The sequence below is a fragment of the Beta vulgaris genome, chromosome 8, assembly GCF_026745355.1.
Source record: "Beta vulgaris subsp. vulgaris cultivar EL10 chromosome 8, EL10.2, whole genome shotgun sequence".
NCBI classification, from domain to species: Eukaryota; Viridiplantae; Streptophyta; class Magnoliopsida; order Caryophyllales; family Amaranthaceae; genus Beta; species Beta vulgaris.
Window position 1 is genome coordinate 49518608 of NC_079209.1, and position 19276 is coordinate 49537883.

Sequence of the window (19276 nt, forward strand, 5' to 3'; positions counted from 1 at the left end):
TCTTGTTTTCTGATTTTATATGAAAATGAATCAAATTTAAGTCTAATTATATAAAAGCCCTTTTCAACTAATTGATATTATATCCATTTTTTCAACTACATAACAGTCGACTAATGTGAAATAACTTTGAAGATTAAAAGAATTATGTACATATTTGAAAATTCGCAAATCCTCGATGGATGAATGTGTGATATCACTATCAAAATCTTATGTTTTTCTCAAATTTGTGTTTATAGGCAATTTTTGTGAGTATGTAATTGTGAATGGTTATTAAGAACAATGATTTGTAAGTGAATTTTGTGAATGTTTTTGTATGTATTGACGTCCTAGTATATTAGTTTTAGCTTGTAAGTTAATTTTTAGTTTTTGTAAAGTTTCCTGATCATTTGAGTGGTTTGCGTGATTTTTACAACGTGATTTTCTCAATTCTATGAGTGATTTGTAAAGTTTCCTCATATAAGTGATTTCTGAATGATTTTTGAAAATTAATTTCCGGTGGCTTTGTTTGACCCTCATTTTAGTATTGAGATTCCTTTTGTAATTTAGAAAGGAAAGGGGGCAAAATAGTCAGTTCAAAAAAGGACACCATTACTCCCCCCTTCCCTTATGTAATAGAGATATATATATATATATATATATATATATATATATATATATATATATATATATATTAAATATAAATTAAAGATTATGGAATTGATAAAGGGTAAAAGAAGTGTTGCATAAAAAACAAGGATTTCATTACTAGAGAAATTTGGATATAAAAGTGTGGCTTGAAATTTCGTTTATTTTTTTATTAATGTATTATTAAACTTTTTTTCTTTCATCAATTCATCACTAAAGCCATCACCTAATTCAATACTATTGACCTTGCATAGGGAAAGAAGGGATCTATATTTGCTAAGTACAATTCAAGCTACATGTGAATGTGATTATGTGAATATTTCGATTCCCATTCGAATTTGTAACAAAATTTCCGATTCTCATTCAAATGATTATCCAATTGTCGCCCACCACCCCTTATTTAACCAATTGGTTGATCAGTTTGTTCCAGTGGTAGTTTTGGTGAGTATAGTAGGAACTAGGAACTAGGAACTAGGGAAGTAAGAAAACTTTCTAATTAGGTCTACTATCAAGAAATTTTCATTGAATGAGAAAGTATATAATGTTTTTGGGCTAAATATCAAATATGAGAAGTAAAATTTTCCCCTCTTCATCTATGACTATAAGGGATCATTCATGATATGCCCCTCTTTTTTTTCGGTTTTTAGTTTATTTTTTTGTTTTGTAAAAATAAATTAATCTTTTTTTATGATAATTTTTCGAGCCTTACTACGAGGATTTTTGTCTTCTCTGTTGTGGAGGTTTCCTTCTCCTTTATGGAAGTTGTGAGTTTTTTTTATATTTATTTGTATGTATAATGGTTAATTTTGTTAATAGCGGCAAGATTCAAAAAAATACAACGGGCATGCACTATTTTGATCTGCTTTATTGTACTGTATTTTTATCAAAAACAAGTTTGATTACATATTGTTTCTTTTAAACATATGATACATGTCATCTGATTTTCAATTACTTCATCCGTTTCAATTTAGTTGTGTCACTTTTAAAATCATGGACTTATAGGCAATTTTTGAAGAGGATAGAGATAGATGAAGAAAATAAAAGAGTCACATGTGATAGGTGAGAGATAGAGAGGATTTATTACACAAAATAAAATGTCACAACTAAATTGAAGTTTGTTTTTTTAAAGAGAAATTTCATTAATTGAAGGCCAAACGCTATGTACAATAGATATTAAAGAAAAACAAGATATAGCCAAACAAAGTTAAATCAAATTCGTCTTTAAGGAAACTACAATGAACCATATCGAGCAATACATCGCAACCCCCTTGTATCTGTTGAATCAAACAACTATTAATGAGAAAGTCTATCATTCTGACATAGATTGGAAAGAGCATTCTTGATCGAGCCATGTTTACCGCATTCGAAATTCCAATACCTTCATATTGAGTCTCGAACTTCAACTAATGAGAACAATTTCTCATAAAAACAAAAAAACCATACTCACAACTCTCATAGAGGAGAAAGAGATCTCCACAACCGAGACTAAAGAAATCTCATAAGTTAGTGTTTGGAAACTTGTATTTCATTTCAAATAATGGATTTGAAATCTGAAATTTAAAGTTTGTATTTCAATTCCTAATCATTGTTTTGTAAAGGGGGTTTGATAGAGGAGAGAGAAATAGAGGTTCAATAGAGGAGAGAAAAAAAGTGTGGGTTAACTAAAGGAGAGAGAAATAGATATTAGAAAGAGAATGAGTGAAGTTGGTATACAGATACTCATGAAGTTGGGATATGTATGAGGAGAGAATTTCAAATGACAAGGTAATAGCTTGAATTTCAAATTCTACTAATATAGGCTTTTGATAAGAATTTGGACAAATTCCATAATTTCAAATTCATTCCATGCCATTCAAACAATAGATTTCATCCAAATCCGGGATTTGAAATGAAATCTTGCTATCCAAACAAAGCATAAAAAAATACTAATTTATTCAACAAAACAAGAAAAAGAACTAAAAACTGAAAATAAAAGCGAAAAAGGAATCATGGATGAAAACATCCATGACAGCCCCTAACTGAAGAAAAAGGGATAGGGAAGACTAGAGTTTTAGGCTCCGTTTGGTAGGGTGTAAAATATTTTCCATGAAAATGAGTTTTCCTTTCATTTTTCGTTATTTGGTTTGATAAGAGGTGTAAAATAAGATTTCCATCAAGGGACCTTTAGGTGAAAATTATTTCCTTTCAAAAAGAAAGGAAAACACATTTTTCTCGCTCTTTCTTAGCAACCTTTTACTATCCCCTTATCTATCCTCTCCTTCCCCCTTCCATTTTTCTCTTTTCCATAATTTTTTTTACATTGAAACAAACAAAAGAAAATTAGCTTTGCATTTGAATTTTTCATTGTAAAATGTTTTACATGAAAAATCATTTTACATTGAAAATGTTTTACATCCAACCAAACGGAGCCTTAGAGAGAAAAGAGAAAGAAAGTAGGAGCAGAGTTTGTAATTTGAAATTTCTAACACAAAAAACGTTACAACTAAATTGAAACGGAAGAAGTAATGAAATTTGTTGATATTAAAAAAAGGATTTTTTTGGTAAAAACAACCTTATGTTTGGTGATTTTTAGAACAATCCCCCTTATGTTTTTTTTTTTTGAAATGCACCCCCAAACGGTTTATAAAAATTTTGGTTGCACCCCAAAAACCTAACTTCTCCGTCAAATTCAGACGTTTGTGGGGCCCACCTAATCTATTATATAACAACCACTTCATCCCCAAATCAAGACATTCCCTCTCTCACAATGGTCACTTTCCGACACCCCCAAATTGAAGCTGGTAATCCAAATTTTCGAACGGAAAATTGCAATTCCACTCTCAATTGATAATTCCTGACATCCTTCAAATCAAGTAAGTGTTACATTCATTTCTAGACATTAAATTTTGGGTAATTTTGCGATTCTAGGGTTTATTTGCTACAATTAATTTGGGTTAATTGTTCAATTAGGGTTACGGCAACCAAATGCAATTGTCGAATTCCTGCTAAGATTTTGAGGTCATGGACGCATGACAATCCTGGGAGGAGTTTCTATGCCTGCAAATTCTCAAATGTTCATACTGGAAGAGAAGGGTGTGGATTCTTTGGATGGGTTGACAAGAACCAGGAGGAGTGGCAGAAGGTGGTCATTAATGAATTGGTGCTGGAGAAGAGGTTGTTGACACTTGAAGTAACGTTTTTGAAGAGTGAAATAGCAAGGATTCAAGACACTAAGCCAAAGGTTGAAAATTTCTGACTGAAGCAAGTGAGAGAGATGAATTCAGAGAACGAAGGAATTGAATGAGAGAGATGAAGAGGTTAGTTGAAGGGTTTTATTACCCAAGGATACAAATGTCATTTCACGCAACATTTAGGAGGGAAAATGGAAAAAAGGGACCCACAAACGTCTGTATTTGACGGAAGTTAGGTTTTGGAGGTGCAACCAAAATTTTTATAAAACGTTTAGGGGTGCATTTCAAAAAAAAAAAACATAAAGGTAATTATTCTAAAAATTACTTAACATAAGAGTGTTTTTAGAAAAAAAAAATCCATAAAAAAAATTGGACATGAGACATTCAGGCATCTCAATTTCCGGCAACAGAGCCGAATATCGGCAGTAAGTTCACCATTTTAGCGGTTACTCCTAAATATCATGATACGATTTGATTTACAGTAAAAAAGATATTAAAAAAAGAGTAATTCACTGCGCTTAAAAAGCCTTGGGTCCACAAACAAATCCACACTTTAGTGATGATTGATCATACATTACGGAAAAAAAAAACACATTACCATCTGAAACCAACAATCTAACATAACAGTGGCAAGTAACGTAATAATCTCCTAAAAACAATCCCCTTTTCATAAATTCAAACACTATAAACCCCGACAACATTTCCTGCTATTCCTTCCATTCCCCCATCTCTTCCTCCCTCACTCAGTCGTTTCATCACTGCAATAGAAACGACTGTCAATAATCTCTCTCCTCCACAACAATGGCGTCCAAATCTAAGATCTACTCCTTCTTCTTCACTTTCTCTCTCCTCCAATTCCTCATTTCTTCTTCTTCTCTTCGTAAAACTTACATCGTTCACATGAACCACCATCAAAAACCGTCCATTTTTCAAACCCACCATGAATGGTATTCCTCTAACCTCCATTCTCTCTCTTCTTTTGATACTTTATCATCTTCTTCTTCTTCTTCTTCTTCCTCACCTTCGTTACTCTACACTTACGAGAATTCCTACTCTGGTTTCGCCGCCACTCTTACTAACTCAGAAGTACAATCTCTCCAACAAAACGACGCTGTTTTTGGAATCTACGAGGATACACTCTACACTCTCCACACTACTCGCACCCCAGAATTCCTCGGCCTCGATGTTGCCGGAGAAGGTCTAGCTTCAGGGGACAAACTCGACACTTCCGACGTAATCGTCGGAGTTCTCGACACTGGGATCTGGCCTGAATCCGAATCGTTCTCGGACTCGGGTATTCCACCCGTACCCAAACGGTGGAAAGGGGAGTGTGAAACGGGACCCGAATTTTCTCTCTCCTCTTGCAACAAAAAACTCATCGGTGCTAGAAGCTTCTCTCATGGGTATAAGATGGCTTCAGGAGGAGGAATTTCAACCACCGACGACGTCGTTTCACCTCGTGACACTGATGGACATGGGACCCACACTGCTAGTACTGCTGCCGGTGGACACGTGGGGAATGCTAGTTTGCTTGGTTATGCTAGTGGTACGGCACGTGGGATGGCGCCTCGTGCACGTGTGGCGGTTTACAAGGTTTGCTACAAATCGGGTTGTTTCGGGTCGGATATTCTTGCTGGGATTGATAAGGCGATTGCGGATGGTGTTGATGTGCTTTCTCTCTCTTTAGGTGGAGGATCTGCGCCTTATTTTCGTGATACAATTGCGATTGGTGCGTTTTCTGCGATTGAGAAGGGTATTTTTGTGTCTTGCTCTGCTGGGAACAGTGGGCCTACTAAAGCTTCGTTAGCGAACACTGCGCCTTGGATTATGACCGTTGGAGCTGGTACCCTTGATCGAGATTTCCCGGCTTTCGCCGTTTTAGGTAATGGGAAGAAGTTCACTGGAGTTTCGCTATACAGTGGGACAGGAATGGGAAGGAAATCAGTGGGTTTGGTTTATGCTGGTGTTAGTGGGAGGAGAAATGGGTCGAGTAATTTATGCATGCCGGGTTCGTTGGATTCGAGTTTGGTTAAAGGGAAGGTGGTGGTGTGTGATCGTGGGGTTAACCCTAGGGTGGAGAAGGGTGAGGTGGTGAAGGAGGCGGGTGGAATTGGGATGATTTTGGCAAATACGGCGGCGAATGGGGAGGAATTGGTGGCGGATAGTCATTTGATTCCGGCTGTTGCTGTTGGGATGAAGATTGGGGAGGAGATAAGGGAGTATGTGAGGAATGCTGGGAGGAAGGCGAGGGCGTTGTTGAGTTTCGGAGGGACGGTTTTGAATGTGAGGCCGTCTCCGGTGGTGGCGGCGTTTAGCTCTCGTGGGCCGAATTTGGTTACGCCACAGATAATGAAGCCGGATGTGATTGGACCAGGGGTGAATATCTTGGCTGCTTGGTCTGAGATTGCTGGACCTACTGGGTTGGAGAAGGATACCAGGAAGACTAAGTTTAACATCATGTCAGGTATATTGTTGTGGCTTTGTTGGATTTTTCTGTTTTTATGCTGGTTTTTGATTTATTGTGCTAATTTCTAATTTTTGAGCTTGTTTCTGTTTTTGGAATTATGGTTGTTGTGTGTATTGAATGTAGGTGATTGAGATGTTTTTAAGATTTAGTATCTACTAATAGTGACAATGTTGCAATAATATATAATGTAGATTGTTTTTAGACGTGCATGGTATGTTAGTTTAAGTGATTAATACTTTGGGTGTGTCATAGTGCTGAACTTGAGGTTTAATTATGCCGTGGATTTGATTAGAAGAAGCTTAATGTTGGTGATGTCCTTGTTGCATGATTACATAAGAATCTTTTATCAAATTGTGATTCCATTGATGTGCTAGAATGTCGAAATTGCTATGGTCTTCATGAAGTCAACCACACTAGTACTGTGTCATTTATTCCTTAATGTCTGTTTGGAATAGCATCATGTTAGGTATAGAAACTACTGATTCGATGTCTGTTGTCTCATCGTCAAACTAGTGTCGAATCAATTGGTCTTACTATAGTAATATTGCAAAGGAATGCAGTTGGTCCATCAGAATATGTAACTGTGAGTGGTTATATGATGCCGGACATGCTCATTAGTAGGGTTAGCTCTAATCCAGGTATTGGAGCATGATCTACAATAGTTCTTCAGGATAGTGTTTTCCTCTGTTTTTGTGCAAAATTCTTAGTCTTTCTTCCTCATCAAGGCACAGGTTCATAGCATGGTCCCAAGTTTAGTAAAATTTTGCTGAGAGTAGTTACTAGTAGTGTTATTGAAGTTGCTTAATGGCTACGTTTGTAATTATCTCTTTGAAAGTTTAGTGGAGTTTAGTGGTTTAGACTTTAGATTGCCTTCTGCCTTGATGAGCTTCGTATCACAATGCTTTAGTGAGGTTGACACTTTTGAGCGGGTATTTCTTGCTGAATTTATCTTGTATTAGAATTTAGAAGTGCAGCATCCGACTTCTATTACTAGAGACGGCCCTATGTTGCGTTCCTGTTCAGATGTTTGCTTCTGATGTAGATATAGCTTTTGAGAAGTTAGGCCAGTTTGTCCAGAAGATCAAAATTAAGAAACTTGCTTTAGTAAGTTGTGCTAAAAAACCTTACCCTGTTTTAGGATAGCAGAGATTTTGCTGTTGTGCTTTCAGCCATCAACTATTCACAAATCTTGTGTCACTGTGATGCGGAAATAATGTATCTTCCTTGCTCTTCTGGAGATGCCTTTCTGTTATAGCCCACTAAATTGAAAAGTTCAAAACAAAATGATGAGGCTTACTCATACTTCTAACTTTGAGAAAAGTTAAAGTAGACAGTAACAGTATAATCTTCTAGTTTTAGGTGAAAAGGTATACATGCAACTTTTTTTCCACTTTCATGGACTCCACCTCAGATCTTTCCCAGCTGTAATATACTCTCTTGGTCCATCACTATACTCTTCTTTCATTGCCCTGCGTCTTCTAGAGAGAGTTTGCTTATCAGGTAACAAATGCACCAGGAAAGTAGGTTTATCGGAAAACCTTGTGGAGCATACTCCGGTCTAAAGTGCTTAGGACTGAAGAAAGTTATTCATTGGCATGCTAACTTCTATTATCCGAGGTCATTGTGGTATGAAAACATTATCGTCCATGCTTCAAAGGATATGTTCCCTCTTTGCAGCTCACATATATAGGGCTAGGTCACATTGATTAGTCTTACTTCTAATACTTTGAAAAAGTTAAAGCAGCCACATTATTGGCTGTTTTGTGTCAAGGAAATATTATTATTGCAGTAGCTGGCCCGGGATTACTTTTAAATGCTTTCATGGTCCCATTTCACATTTTCTCCATTTCCGAATTCATTTCTTGTAATCTTCTCCAATTATCTTTGATACTTTTAGAAAGGTTATTCTGATGTCGGATACCCCTGTTTAAGGATAATATCTTATATTGCTAGAGAAAAATGATGCTCCATGATCCCTGTCTTTTTATACAATCATTCGAGAAATTCGGTTGTTGTTTGACAACGCTACATGTGATGATGATTGCAGGCACATCTATGTCATGCCCACACATTAGTGGATTGGCAGCATTGCTTAAAGCAGCGCATCCTGAATGGAGCCCAAGTGCCATTAAATCTGCCCTCATGACCACGGCTTACAACCACGACAACATGCAAAACCCACTTCGCGATGCAGCTGATGGATCTCTCTCTAACCCTTGGGTTCACGGAGCAGGTCATGTGGACCCCCACAAGGCTATCTCTCCAGGCTTAGTGTATGACATCTCAGTTGATGACTACATTGCCTTCCTGTGCTCCTTGGACTACACTCCACTGCACCGTCAAATCATTGCCAAGAGACCAAATATTACCTGTTCAAGGAAATTGTCTGATCCTGGCCAGTTAAACTACCCGTCATTCTCTATCCAATTTGGCAAGTCTAGAATTGTCAGGTACACACGTGAACTCACCAACGTGGGTGCTGCCAGAACTCTGTACCAAGTTCAAGTTGATGCTCCCCGGTCAGTAGGAGTGAAGGTAAGGCCTTCAAGACTTCTTTTCAGGAGTATTGGTGAGAAGAAGAAATACACAGTTACTTTTGTCGCAAGGAAGGGGAAAACACCTCCACCTACGAGAACTGCTTTCGGATCTGTCTTATGGAGCAGTAAAACAAACCAAGTGAGAAGCCCCGTTTCCTTTACATGGACGACGCTACTATCGTAAGGTTTATCATCTAGCAACAGATTAGTTACATTTTCTGCACTATCACCTCTCACTTCAAGATGCTTGCTAGCTGCTGGAAATGCAGTTTGGAGAGGGAAGCGTGATGCTCAAGATCTCTCCAAAACAGTGTAGTTGGCTTTTTCCGATGGTAGGGAGCAGCAAGCTCGAGTGTGCTAGTTATTTTTAAGGATTGCAGTAGAGAATAGAAGCATTAGTCTAGCTTTTCTATCAAGAGAGAAAAAATTACTGGCCCATCGAATCTGATGATACTGGGCTGGAAACGTGCAATATAACTTTATCACCAGTGGTGTTGTTTGATGTGGTTAATCACAGAAAGCAATTTTAGCTGTGCTTCCAGAATTTCCTCTGGTATAGTATATGTGTATTTTTCTTTTAACTGCATTACTAGTCTTTATTTTTCCAGGATATTCCTGGTGGAACGACCTCCAATTGAATGAATATATTGAATTAGCTACATTTTTATAAAAGAAGACAAAAGAAGATATGCAATCGGCAAAGCTTCATTTTTTGCAATATCAATCAAAAGCTAACAGCATATACAACAGTTATTGCAGCAGCAGCAATTGGTTATACAGCCAAAACAGGAATTGCATATCTGGGAACATGATGGACATTTAGGACATGTTGGACATTTAGGACAAGAGCATTTCCACAACTGTGAACAAGAACATGTAGGACATTTAGGACAAGTGCATTTACATTCACAGCTACAACAGTCGAAGCAAGGAAGAGACTTGCAATTGCAACAATTCTTGCAACTTGGACAACATCCGCGGCATGGGTTCTTGGCACAGCAGCAGGAGCATGGATTACTACACCAACAGCTACACTTTGGTAACGAACAGCTGATGCATGAGCAGCAGTTCTTTAAATCACAAGAACAGCAGCTGCACCCGGTACAGCAGCAAATCCATGAAAAGTTGAAGCATGATGATCCACTGCATATTCACACATTAAACGGAAGTTCTATTAGTTAACTGCCCCTAGATGGCGCGAACCCTGTAAGGGTGGGCGGATGTAATCTCAAGCCAGCCTTGGTGATGGTAAGATTTAATCCCAAAAATACCATGGAGCTCCCACTTGATTCTCAAAGGGGTAAAATATCACATGATAAACAGAAATAAAGCTTTAACTAGGTAAAAGTAAATATTGGTTAAAAAAGTATGCACAATGAAACAACAATTTTGTTTGTCCATCTTTCTATTTTTCCAAATGTCTCCTTCCTGTATTTCATGATCTGTTTTTGGTGATGGAAGGATTTTACTACCATAGACTTGTAGCATGGAAAGCCTCGCAGAAAGATCATAATCTTTCCATAATTTTCGACATGGAGGTTTTCGCATGGTATGAAGCAAACTAAATGATGTATAACTAATTGTGTCAATATATTAATGCAAGTAATGATGGCAACTTAAGATAACTGGAAATCGAAATGGAATGAGAACATACCAAAAGAGCCATCTCCATAGATGGCAGGACTTGCCAATTTTCCGATTTCTGCATGAAGTGCAGCTATAAGATTCGATGATGAAAGTTTTATCAAGTACAAGTTAATGAGAATATATATTTAAATCGTCTTACGTTGGAATCAATGGATCTGCATTTGCTGCAACGAAATCAACAAGCCTGCCGAAGAATCAGATTAAGTAGTAGGCACAATGTAAGTTTTCCAAGATGAATGTTAATAATTTTTGATGTATGCTAAAGGTAAATATAGATGCTATACAAGGCTATTGCAAAACCAAGCATACTCTTTGCAGCATCTGGAGGCTGGTTGAAGACGATCCGCCAATTTCAACTCCTCCTGATTACAACAAAAATCAGTAAGCATTTTTCCCATGTTCGCCGTTAATATAAAGGGAGTAATTAGCATGGCTAAGTAACATGAAAGTAAACATAGCTATGCAATTACTTCAAACCAAAACCAGAAAGAATTTAAGCAAGAAGCATTGTGGTCAAGAAGGCTAGGAATACTCTCCACTGTTTCATAGATCCAAAACCATCAATAAGAATGAATAAACACTAAACCTTATAGCAAACTCTTTTGGAGCATGGAATTTGAACACACAACCATAAACTCCCAACATTGTTTTTAAAGAGAAATTTTATTATTTAAACGCCAAACGACATCTACAATAGATATTAAAGAAAAACAAGATACAATCAAACCACGTTAAATCAAATTCGTCCGCAAAGAAACTACAATGAACCAGATCGAGCAATACAACACAATTCCCTTATATGATACACGACCATTTAGTCTTATTAGAACTAGGGATGGAAATGGATCGGATTCGGGGCGGGTGGAACATCACTCGCATCCACCACCCACAATTGTTTACTCCACCCGCATCCATCCATCCGTCATCCATCGGGTGAAACGGGTGGATCGGGTGCTAAACGGGTGATGATATTTAGTATATTTTTAAAAGAAATTAGTGACATAATATAAAATAATTATATCAAACACATACAATATAAGTAATTTACACGTAAAATTTAATAATTGGGTAATGAGTTGAATGTTAAACGGGTGATGGATCGGGTGACGGATGAAAAAATTCTCACCCACCACCCACTTTCCATCCATTTAAATTCGGATTTTCATCCATTTAAAAAACCGGGTTAAGCGGGTGATGGATCATCCATCACCCATTTCCATCCTTAATTAGAATTTACCCGAACTTATTTAATTGGAATTTAGGACTTACCTGATTTATTTTTTTACTGACCAGGACATTTTTGTTTGATGGCAATTGACAATGACATATTTAAACTTATTGGAATTTATCTACTTATTATTTGATATGACACTCACTTTACATGTCCTAAAATTCAAGAGGGGACAGTCCAAAGATTCAGTGGGCTTTAAAGTTAGGCCTGACCTGACCCTCATGTAGCTTGGCCCCTTTACAGCTGGTTATTAGTTGATTCAATTCTCAGATGATTAAATTGCGTTTTTGTTAATAAAGCTTTCAAAGATGTCAGCTACATGTTACCAGCAAGCAATTACATGTAATTTCTCTTGCGCAATGGAACAAAAGCCAATAATCAGTAGTTGTTACAGGAGAATACAAACTTAATGAAAACACTAGAAAAGCCAATTATTAGCTAAACTTGCATTTTATTTAACTTACTCTACCTAGCCTGAAATTATATAAGCTTATTGAAACCTATTAGGACTTATCAAACAAATTACAAATCTCAAAACTTATTGACACTAAATTAAAAAAAATAAATCCGAACTTAATGAAACTCACTAAAATCTATTGGAGGTTTTTACTTATCTGGAATTATTTTTAAAAAAAAATCAAAACAAGTTGAACACAACAAAGCATTAATGACTTAAAATTTTGCATCATTTCTCAATTTAGAGTGATTATGATTAGGGCTGGCAATGATGCGAGTCGAGCTCGAGTTTGACTAAACTCGACTCGAACTCGAAAACTCACCCAAACTCTACTCGACTCAGAAACTCGCGAACTTCAAAATTTCAAGCTCGAACTCGAACTCGGAACCTAAGCTCGAACTCGAACTCGGTTAAAGCTCGAACTTGAACTTTGTTCCAGCTCGAACTCGGTTAAAATTAGATTGTTGGATTTTTTTTAAATCTCATCCATTGATATAGTTCTATTTCTTATATGAGAAATCCTTCACTTTGCCTTTTGGTCATTTTATATACTTTTTTTCATGTTTTTTTAAACGAAAAGTTCAAGTATTTTTATAGAGAAAAGGTTAAACTTTCTTTATAGTATAAAAAGTATATATATATATAATTTTTCCGAGTATCTCACGAACTTTTCGAGTCGGGTATTGAGTTGCTCGACTCGACTCATTAACATGTCGAGTCGAGTTCGAGTCAAGCTTTGACCGAGTCAAGTTCGAGTAGCTCGCGAGCTGTCTCAACTCATTGCCAGCCCTAATTATGATTAGCATATTTGATAATAGATTCTTTTTCCCTCTTTCATTTAGGTTCCGTTTGGAAGGGCGTAAAACATTTTTTGGAAAAGTTATTTTCCTCTATTTTCAATTTTACATTGTTTAGTTTGTAAAGGAGTGTAAAACCAGTTTTCCTTGGAGCAAAATTGCTCTCACCTATGATTGAAAGCCATTTTTCTTTGTATACACTCCTCTCACAACCTCCTTACTTTCCCTTTCATTTTCCTTTCATGTCATCATTTTTCTTACATGGTACCAAACAATGGAAAACATATTTTGAAAATTTTTTCATTGTAAATTGTTTTCCATAAAAAATATTTTACGCCAATCAAACAGAACCTTAGAGCAATCTCTTCTTTCTCTCTCCACACCACATGAGCCCCTTCACTTGCCTATCATATCCAAATGATGTAATTATAACGAAACAAATGAAGTAACAAAATGTTGTCACATAAGTCTCTATGAGACTTTTTTTGTAAGCATAGTTGAACTTGAACCCACATTGACATAATCTTCATCAAGGATGTCCTAGCCTAGTGGTTAAGATTGAGGTGTTGTAACCAATAAATCACAGATTCGAATTTCCTTTTTATTCTTCATACTTTATACCGTCTTCGTGGCTCGTGGCTCATATAGATAAATAAAAATGACATAATCTTCCATTTAGCTGGCTTTAAGAGTTGTTGAGATTATAAAATCTAAATTTCCTCTCATGAGAGAGTGTAAGGTACAAGAGCATGTTGATTGCGTTGGTAATTGGTATTTGTTTTATAATGGACACAGGTGTAAGTGTATATGACACCATCGCTTGCAACTGCAGGCTCCTACCCCACACATGGCTAGCCGCTAGATATGTCCAATTTTACTTTTGAATGCACACGTACACCAGTACGGCCACTCTCCTCCCTTTCCCTCTCCCCAAAAATATCCAATTTATCTAATCTGAAATTCTTAACGTTTAAGTATGTCATACTAGTATTAAAGAGAATAATTACACGTTCATTCTAGTACTCAATAAAAACAACAATTCCAATATAATAATGACAATAACAATATGCTCCAATTGATACCAAATAAATTTAAGGCCCTGAAATTGAAACTATGAAAGGAAAGTAGTTGGACTGAAGTAAAGTGAGTTGAACTGAAAGTGTCGCTTAAAAGAATAGAGCCTAATTGGTAAAGTTTTGTACGAGTTTGAAATCTAAAATGTGATATCATATTCTGTATACATAGTTAACTTATTATAGGAGAATTTATAAATTAATTTTCATAACTTTTTGGGGTAGATTTTGAAATTTAAAAAGGGGCATTACAAATCTACTAAATATCCATACACATTAGTTACAATAACTTTGATTGAAACACTTGCAAATGCACAATTCCTATTATTAATATCTCAAATGATTCATTAGTGTTTCGGCATAACTTATTATGTTGGATCATCTGTACTAATCATCGATCACCCCAGTGCCATTGTAAAACTTGTGTTACGTCATCTTTATCCAAACTCAATTATTTTGAGGGGAACCAAACTCAATCATAAGATAAGATGATGCAAAACTTGCTTTTGAGGTGATACACATCTCTTTTAAGTGGATTCATGAATCTATTAAATGACATTCTTGAGTGTCCCATGTCATAGGGGTGGCAAACCGGTTTTTACATAAAAGGTTTACTTTGAAAAATGAAATGTGTGACGATTCAATCAGTTTGTGTTCCAATCAAGTCGGATGAAATTTGGTCTCCAGCCTACCTATAGCCGGCAAAATAAACCCGTACTCGAGACCCGTTCTCCACCCGAAAATAATCCCGTATTAGAACCGAAACACGAAATAACCCGACCCGAGAGTAAAACAGACTAGAATATGACCCAAACCTGAATATAACCGAACCCGAAAGTGACCGGACCCGAAATCGACTTGATAATGATGACCGCAACCCGAACCCGGCTCGAAAAGTTATCAGATTAGTTACTTTTAAAACAAATTTAAGGAAAAAATTGTCATCAAGTACTATATATGGTTTAGCCACTGTCCATTAATTATTTAACTTACTCTCATTAGTCTTATATTTGTTTTATTTATTTGCGAGATTGAAAATCGAATTTAACCCGACTTGATATGACATGAAGTCTAATGGACTCATATCCGATCGGACCCGACCCGAATGTAACATCAACACAAAGTTGAGCCGAATATGACCCGACGCCTAATAACCCGACCCGTATGACCAGTTTGCCACCTCTAGGTCTACCCGTCCATTAGTTTAGAAATAAAAGTAGACAAATTTTAATTAAAAATACTTTTTTAGTTGAATCGGTTTCAAATTAGGTCAATATTAGATTATTTAATTTCCAGTAGTGTTTGAGGGTAATCCTTTTAATTTGAATAAATCTCAACCGGGCCTAGTCGCTGGTAAATACGGGTATCTTGTGGACAAATAAGTGAATAACACAACTAGATTAGAAATAACTAGAGGAATACTTCCGCCTCCAACCTTCTGCATTTCCTGATTTTCTGGGTTCTGTGATCTGTCACTCTTTTTTTTTTCCATAACTTCACACAAACCATATTAAATCATAAAAACAACTCAACTGCAACATGCAACCACCTTCATTTATGGGAATTTTTTTTTACCTTATTTAAGGGGTAAACATACTGACAATTTATAGCCTACATATTTTAGCTAATAAAAGAAATATCCTTCCTCTTTTTCTTTTCTTTTGTCTTCACCAAAATATTCCAGAAGAGAAATGCAGTTGCTTTCTTCAGAGCTTTGTCTAGGGAATTATCAGATTATCATTTTTATATAAATAAATCTCTTCAAACCCAAAACAAAGAAACACCAAAAAAAGATGTGAAAGGGAAAAAAAGAAAAAGTCATGTAGAAAAGCATAAATCAAAGTAAGAAAAAATCTTATCTTTTCAGTGCAGCATTTTGTCACACAATTTGTGAGCTTTTTATTTACTAACATTGATAAAAAAAAAAACCAACCAAAAACTAAGCAAAAAAAGCTATATTCCTAACCACAATTACGCCAACAATTTCAGTACCCACTTCAAAAGATTTTGGAAACATCAAGGTCCTATTCAAAGGTTAGCCCCACGAAAAACAAAACATACATTGTCTAATGCAAGAAAATCACTTGTTAACAAACAAGAAAAAGAGAGGTCATATAGTTATTTTTACTTAGCGGGCATCACATGTCCCTAGTCAATTTGCTAACAAATTGTTTGCTGTCGAGCCATACTCTATACTTTAATATAATTTGCCTTGTGAAAACTTTGCTTCTTCTAAAAGTTTGTTCTCCCCATCTTATTTTCAGTTCAGTTCAGCTCTGAATAATACTTTTACTCTCACATATCACTATTCCGTTAAGTTCACCTGTTTTATGCCGAAGAGAACATATCTTTAGTCTAATTTAACAAGTATAAATATAAAAATCTTTATGTGATGAGATTGAGAACAATCATTAACCCAAATCACTTTCTTTCTTTCTTTTTAAGAAATTAAGGTTAAAATTATTGATAAAGAATAGACTATTCATGTAGGTTTTTTAGTTTTATACTGTAATACAAGTGTTGACTAACTATCACTTATTATCAGACATTACTAAGTTACCTCACCAAAAAAAATTACCCTAATCGCACGATAAAATATGGTAAGTCGGTCTAAAAATCCCAACAATCAAACAAACAATGAAAGAAATAGTTGTTAGTTATATACTCCACTCTAATTGTGGCTATAAACTATAAGTTGGGAATTCAACCAACCCTATATGAAGTATACCTGTATCGTCCACCGATGACACAAACTTTGTTATTAATATCATACAAACCATGTTTTTTTATGTATCGAGATTGCTACAAGAGCGAATGATGTAAACGAGATTTGATTCCACGTTTGAGTATAGTGTCACCTTTCAAGACTTTAAAGTAACTAAGCTACTTAATATTCACATACTCATACCAACCATGTGACATATAATTAACTAGATTAAATAATAAATTATAGGCAATTCAAATAAATTATGAGTTACCTCAAGAATACTTTTCTCTCTTTCAAGCACTTGAATTCTAACCATCTCCTTTCTCCTCCCATACAAATCCGGCGGGGACTTGGGTCGTGGTGGTGGCAATGACTGAACTTTCGAACCCGTTCCCGAGCCTGAACACGAACCCGAACACGAACTCGAACCGCCAGTGGCCATTTGACCACCCGCGAAATTAAACCCAGCCTCCAAAATATATAGTAGTAAGAAAAACAAGTATATGAAAGATAATAAAATAAACAAGATTAAGGAAATATAATAGGTAGCTAAAAGTGGGCACGTTGGGCAGTTATAAGTTGGAGACAATGGAAAGTGACAAGAAATGGGCAAGCATTTGTAGTACTCTTACTACGGGTAGGTTTACAATGGGGCAGCAGAGCAATTCTCTCTCTTCATTTGAGTGTGGTGTAGTTTTTTTCTGACAAAACAATTACTGAGAAGAAACTGAATAGAGAGAGAGATATGAAGAGAAACAGTGAAAGAAATGTTGAGACATGACATTTAAGACGTAGGGTGTCCATCTACTACTGTTGCTGTTCATTCATTTTATGGCTCTAGCTAGAGAGAGAATCAATGTGAGTTTACATCATTATGAGAAGAGAAGAGGAAAATAGTAGATCGGTTTTGATATATGTAGCCTTGATAAGAAGCAATTGATTTATGACAAAATTGCGCGTCAATTAATGTAATTAATGAATTGTTAATTGAATTGGAATAAATTGAATGATAAGTTGAAAAGAATAAAATTTGACTAAATTAAATCAAGGATGTCTTCGCCTAGTGGTTAAGATTGAGGTGCTGTGAGCGATAGGTCACAGGTTTGAATCCCCCCTCCCTTTCTTGTATTTTGTACCGCCTTCGTGGCTCATATGGATCAAAAAAAAAAAATTTGACTGAATTAAATTTAAAAAATGAAAAATAAGTTTAAAAGAATAAAATATTATTTTTTAAAATTAAATAACTAAACCCTATTTTTAAAAATGAGCTAAATAAAATAGAGTTACGGATTTTTTTTTATTTTTAACTTGCGATTTTTAATGCTAAGAATTTAGAGTTTTTCTTGTAAGAGACTATCAATTTTTAAATTAAAATTAAGCAATGGTAAATTCAATATTAAAAAGAGAATTAGTCCAATAATGACTAAATTAATTTCTTTTGGTAACTAATTTAATTCATTGAGTGACTAGGTGTATTTTTATACTTAAATTAGACTGTTTCTTTTAATAATTTTTGAAGAATTTAATAAGTACTCTGGTAAAAGCTGGTAAGAATTATTGGTACTAAGGTTGAAATTGGGTAACTTTATATTTGATGTATGTAAAAAAATATTGAATGATGGGTAAGTGACATAACAATGGAAAATTGTGCTCTGCTCTTACACACATACACAAACTCACTTACTGACTTTTCTGGCTGCTGCTGCTGCTGCTGCTGTGAGTTGTAGTGGTGGGGTGGACTAAAATTTTATTTTCTTCTTTGGTGCAGTCAGCAGTGTTGGCAGAGGAGAGGGTGGGAAGGGCGATAAACACAACGCCTACATTACCTGAGAAACACACGTGAAGTGAAAGAGTGACTAGGAGTGAGAATTTCGCACTATTTCTGTAGTTCATCAACATATTACTAGAGTTTGAGGTGGTAAGTAAATTTTGTTCATAATTGAGATTGTACCTGATTATGAGATTTGAAATCTCAATATATCATAATTTTTTTCTTGGATAATGTAAAATTGGGTTTTAATTCCCAAAATGTGCCCAAAAAACTAAAATTCTCTGCGTACCGTCCACGTAGGACGACACGCAAGAATTTTTTTTTTTTTTTAGTAAAACCGCTACTTGCAGTAGCAATTTACAAGTGCCGAGAATTTTTTTTTTTTCAACTTAGGTAAAACCGCTACTCCGAGTAGCGGTTTATTATGAAAACTGATATCTGTTTACCATATTTTGCGCAGGTAAACTGCTACTCCGAGTAGCGGTTTATATTTATAAACCGCTACTCAAAGTAGCGGTTTATTTTAAAATTAAACCGCTACTCAGAGTAGCGGTTTCCGTGGGTTCAAACAAAAAAAAATAATTTTCTCGCGTGCCGTCCTACGTGGACGGTATGCAGGGAATTTTATTTTTTTGGGCATATTTTGGGAATTAAAACCCACTTTTGCATTATTTAAGGAAAAAATTCCAATATATCATAGTACTAAAATTTGAATCATGAGAAATGGCCTGCTTCTTTCTTTGAGTTGAAATTAACATGGATCTATATCAATTGGACTCGAAAATTAGGGTGTTA

At 35.7% G+C, this 19276-nt stretch overlaps 2 protein-coding genes across 2 annotated transcripts; one reads left to right on the plus strand and one right to left on the minus strand.

The window, feature by feature from the left end:
* Window positions 1-4488: 4488 nt before the first annotated feature.
* On the plus strand, window positions 4489-9384 carry LOC104883974 (subtilisin-like protease SBT1.8). Its single transcript, XM_010668555.4, has 2 exons — window positions 4489-6258; window positions 8309-9384. Exons 1-2 carry the CDS (start codon window positions 4596-4598, stop codon window positions 8980-8982), a joined length of 2337 nt encoding a protein of 778 aa, XP_010666857.2. The 5' UTR covers window positions 4489-4595; the 3' UTR covers window positions 8983-9384.
* A 101-nt stretch (window positions 9385-9485) lies between these two features.
* On the minus strand, window positions 9486-17604 carry LOC104883976 (guanine nucleotide-binding protein subunit gamma 3). The gene is made up of 5 exons (XM_010668556.4): window positions 16982-17604; window positions 10755-10807; window positions 10585-10629; window positions 10453-10500; window positions 9486-9941 (listed from the first exon to the last, which is right to left on the minus strand). Exons 1-5 carry the CDS (start codon window positions 17150-17152, stop codon window positions 9530-9532), a joined length of 729 nt encoding a protein of 242 aa, XP_010666858.2. The 5' UTR covers window positions 17153-17604; the 3' UTR covers window positions 9486-9529.
* Between the last annotated feature and the right edge of the window lie 1672 nt (window positions 17605-19276).

Bases quoted from the DNA above. Each gene is read 5' to 3' on its own strand.
- LOC104883974 (XM_010668555.4), top strand. From the start codon at position 4,596: ATGGCGTCCAAATCTAAGATCTACTCCTTCTTCTTCACTTTCTCTCTC. The intron at 6,259-8,308 runs GTATATTGTTGT...TGATGATTGCAG, and splicing joins TAAGTTTAACATCATGTCAG to GCACATCTATGTCATGCCCA.
- LOC104883976 (XM_010668556.4), bottom strand. From the start codon at position 17,152: ATGGCCACTGGCGGTTCGAGTTCGTGTTCGGGTTCGTGTTCAGGCTCG. The intron at 10,630-10,754 runs GTATGCTTGGTT...ATTCTTCGGCAG, and splicing joins GCCTCCAGATGCTGCAAAGA to GCTTGTTGATTTCGTTGCAG. The intron at 10,501-10,584 runs GTAAGACGATTT...CACTTCATGCAG, and splicing joins GCAGATCCATTGATTCCAAC to AAATCGGAAAATTGGCAAGT.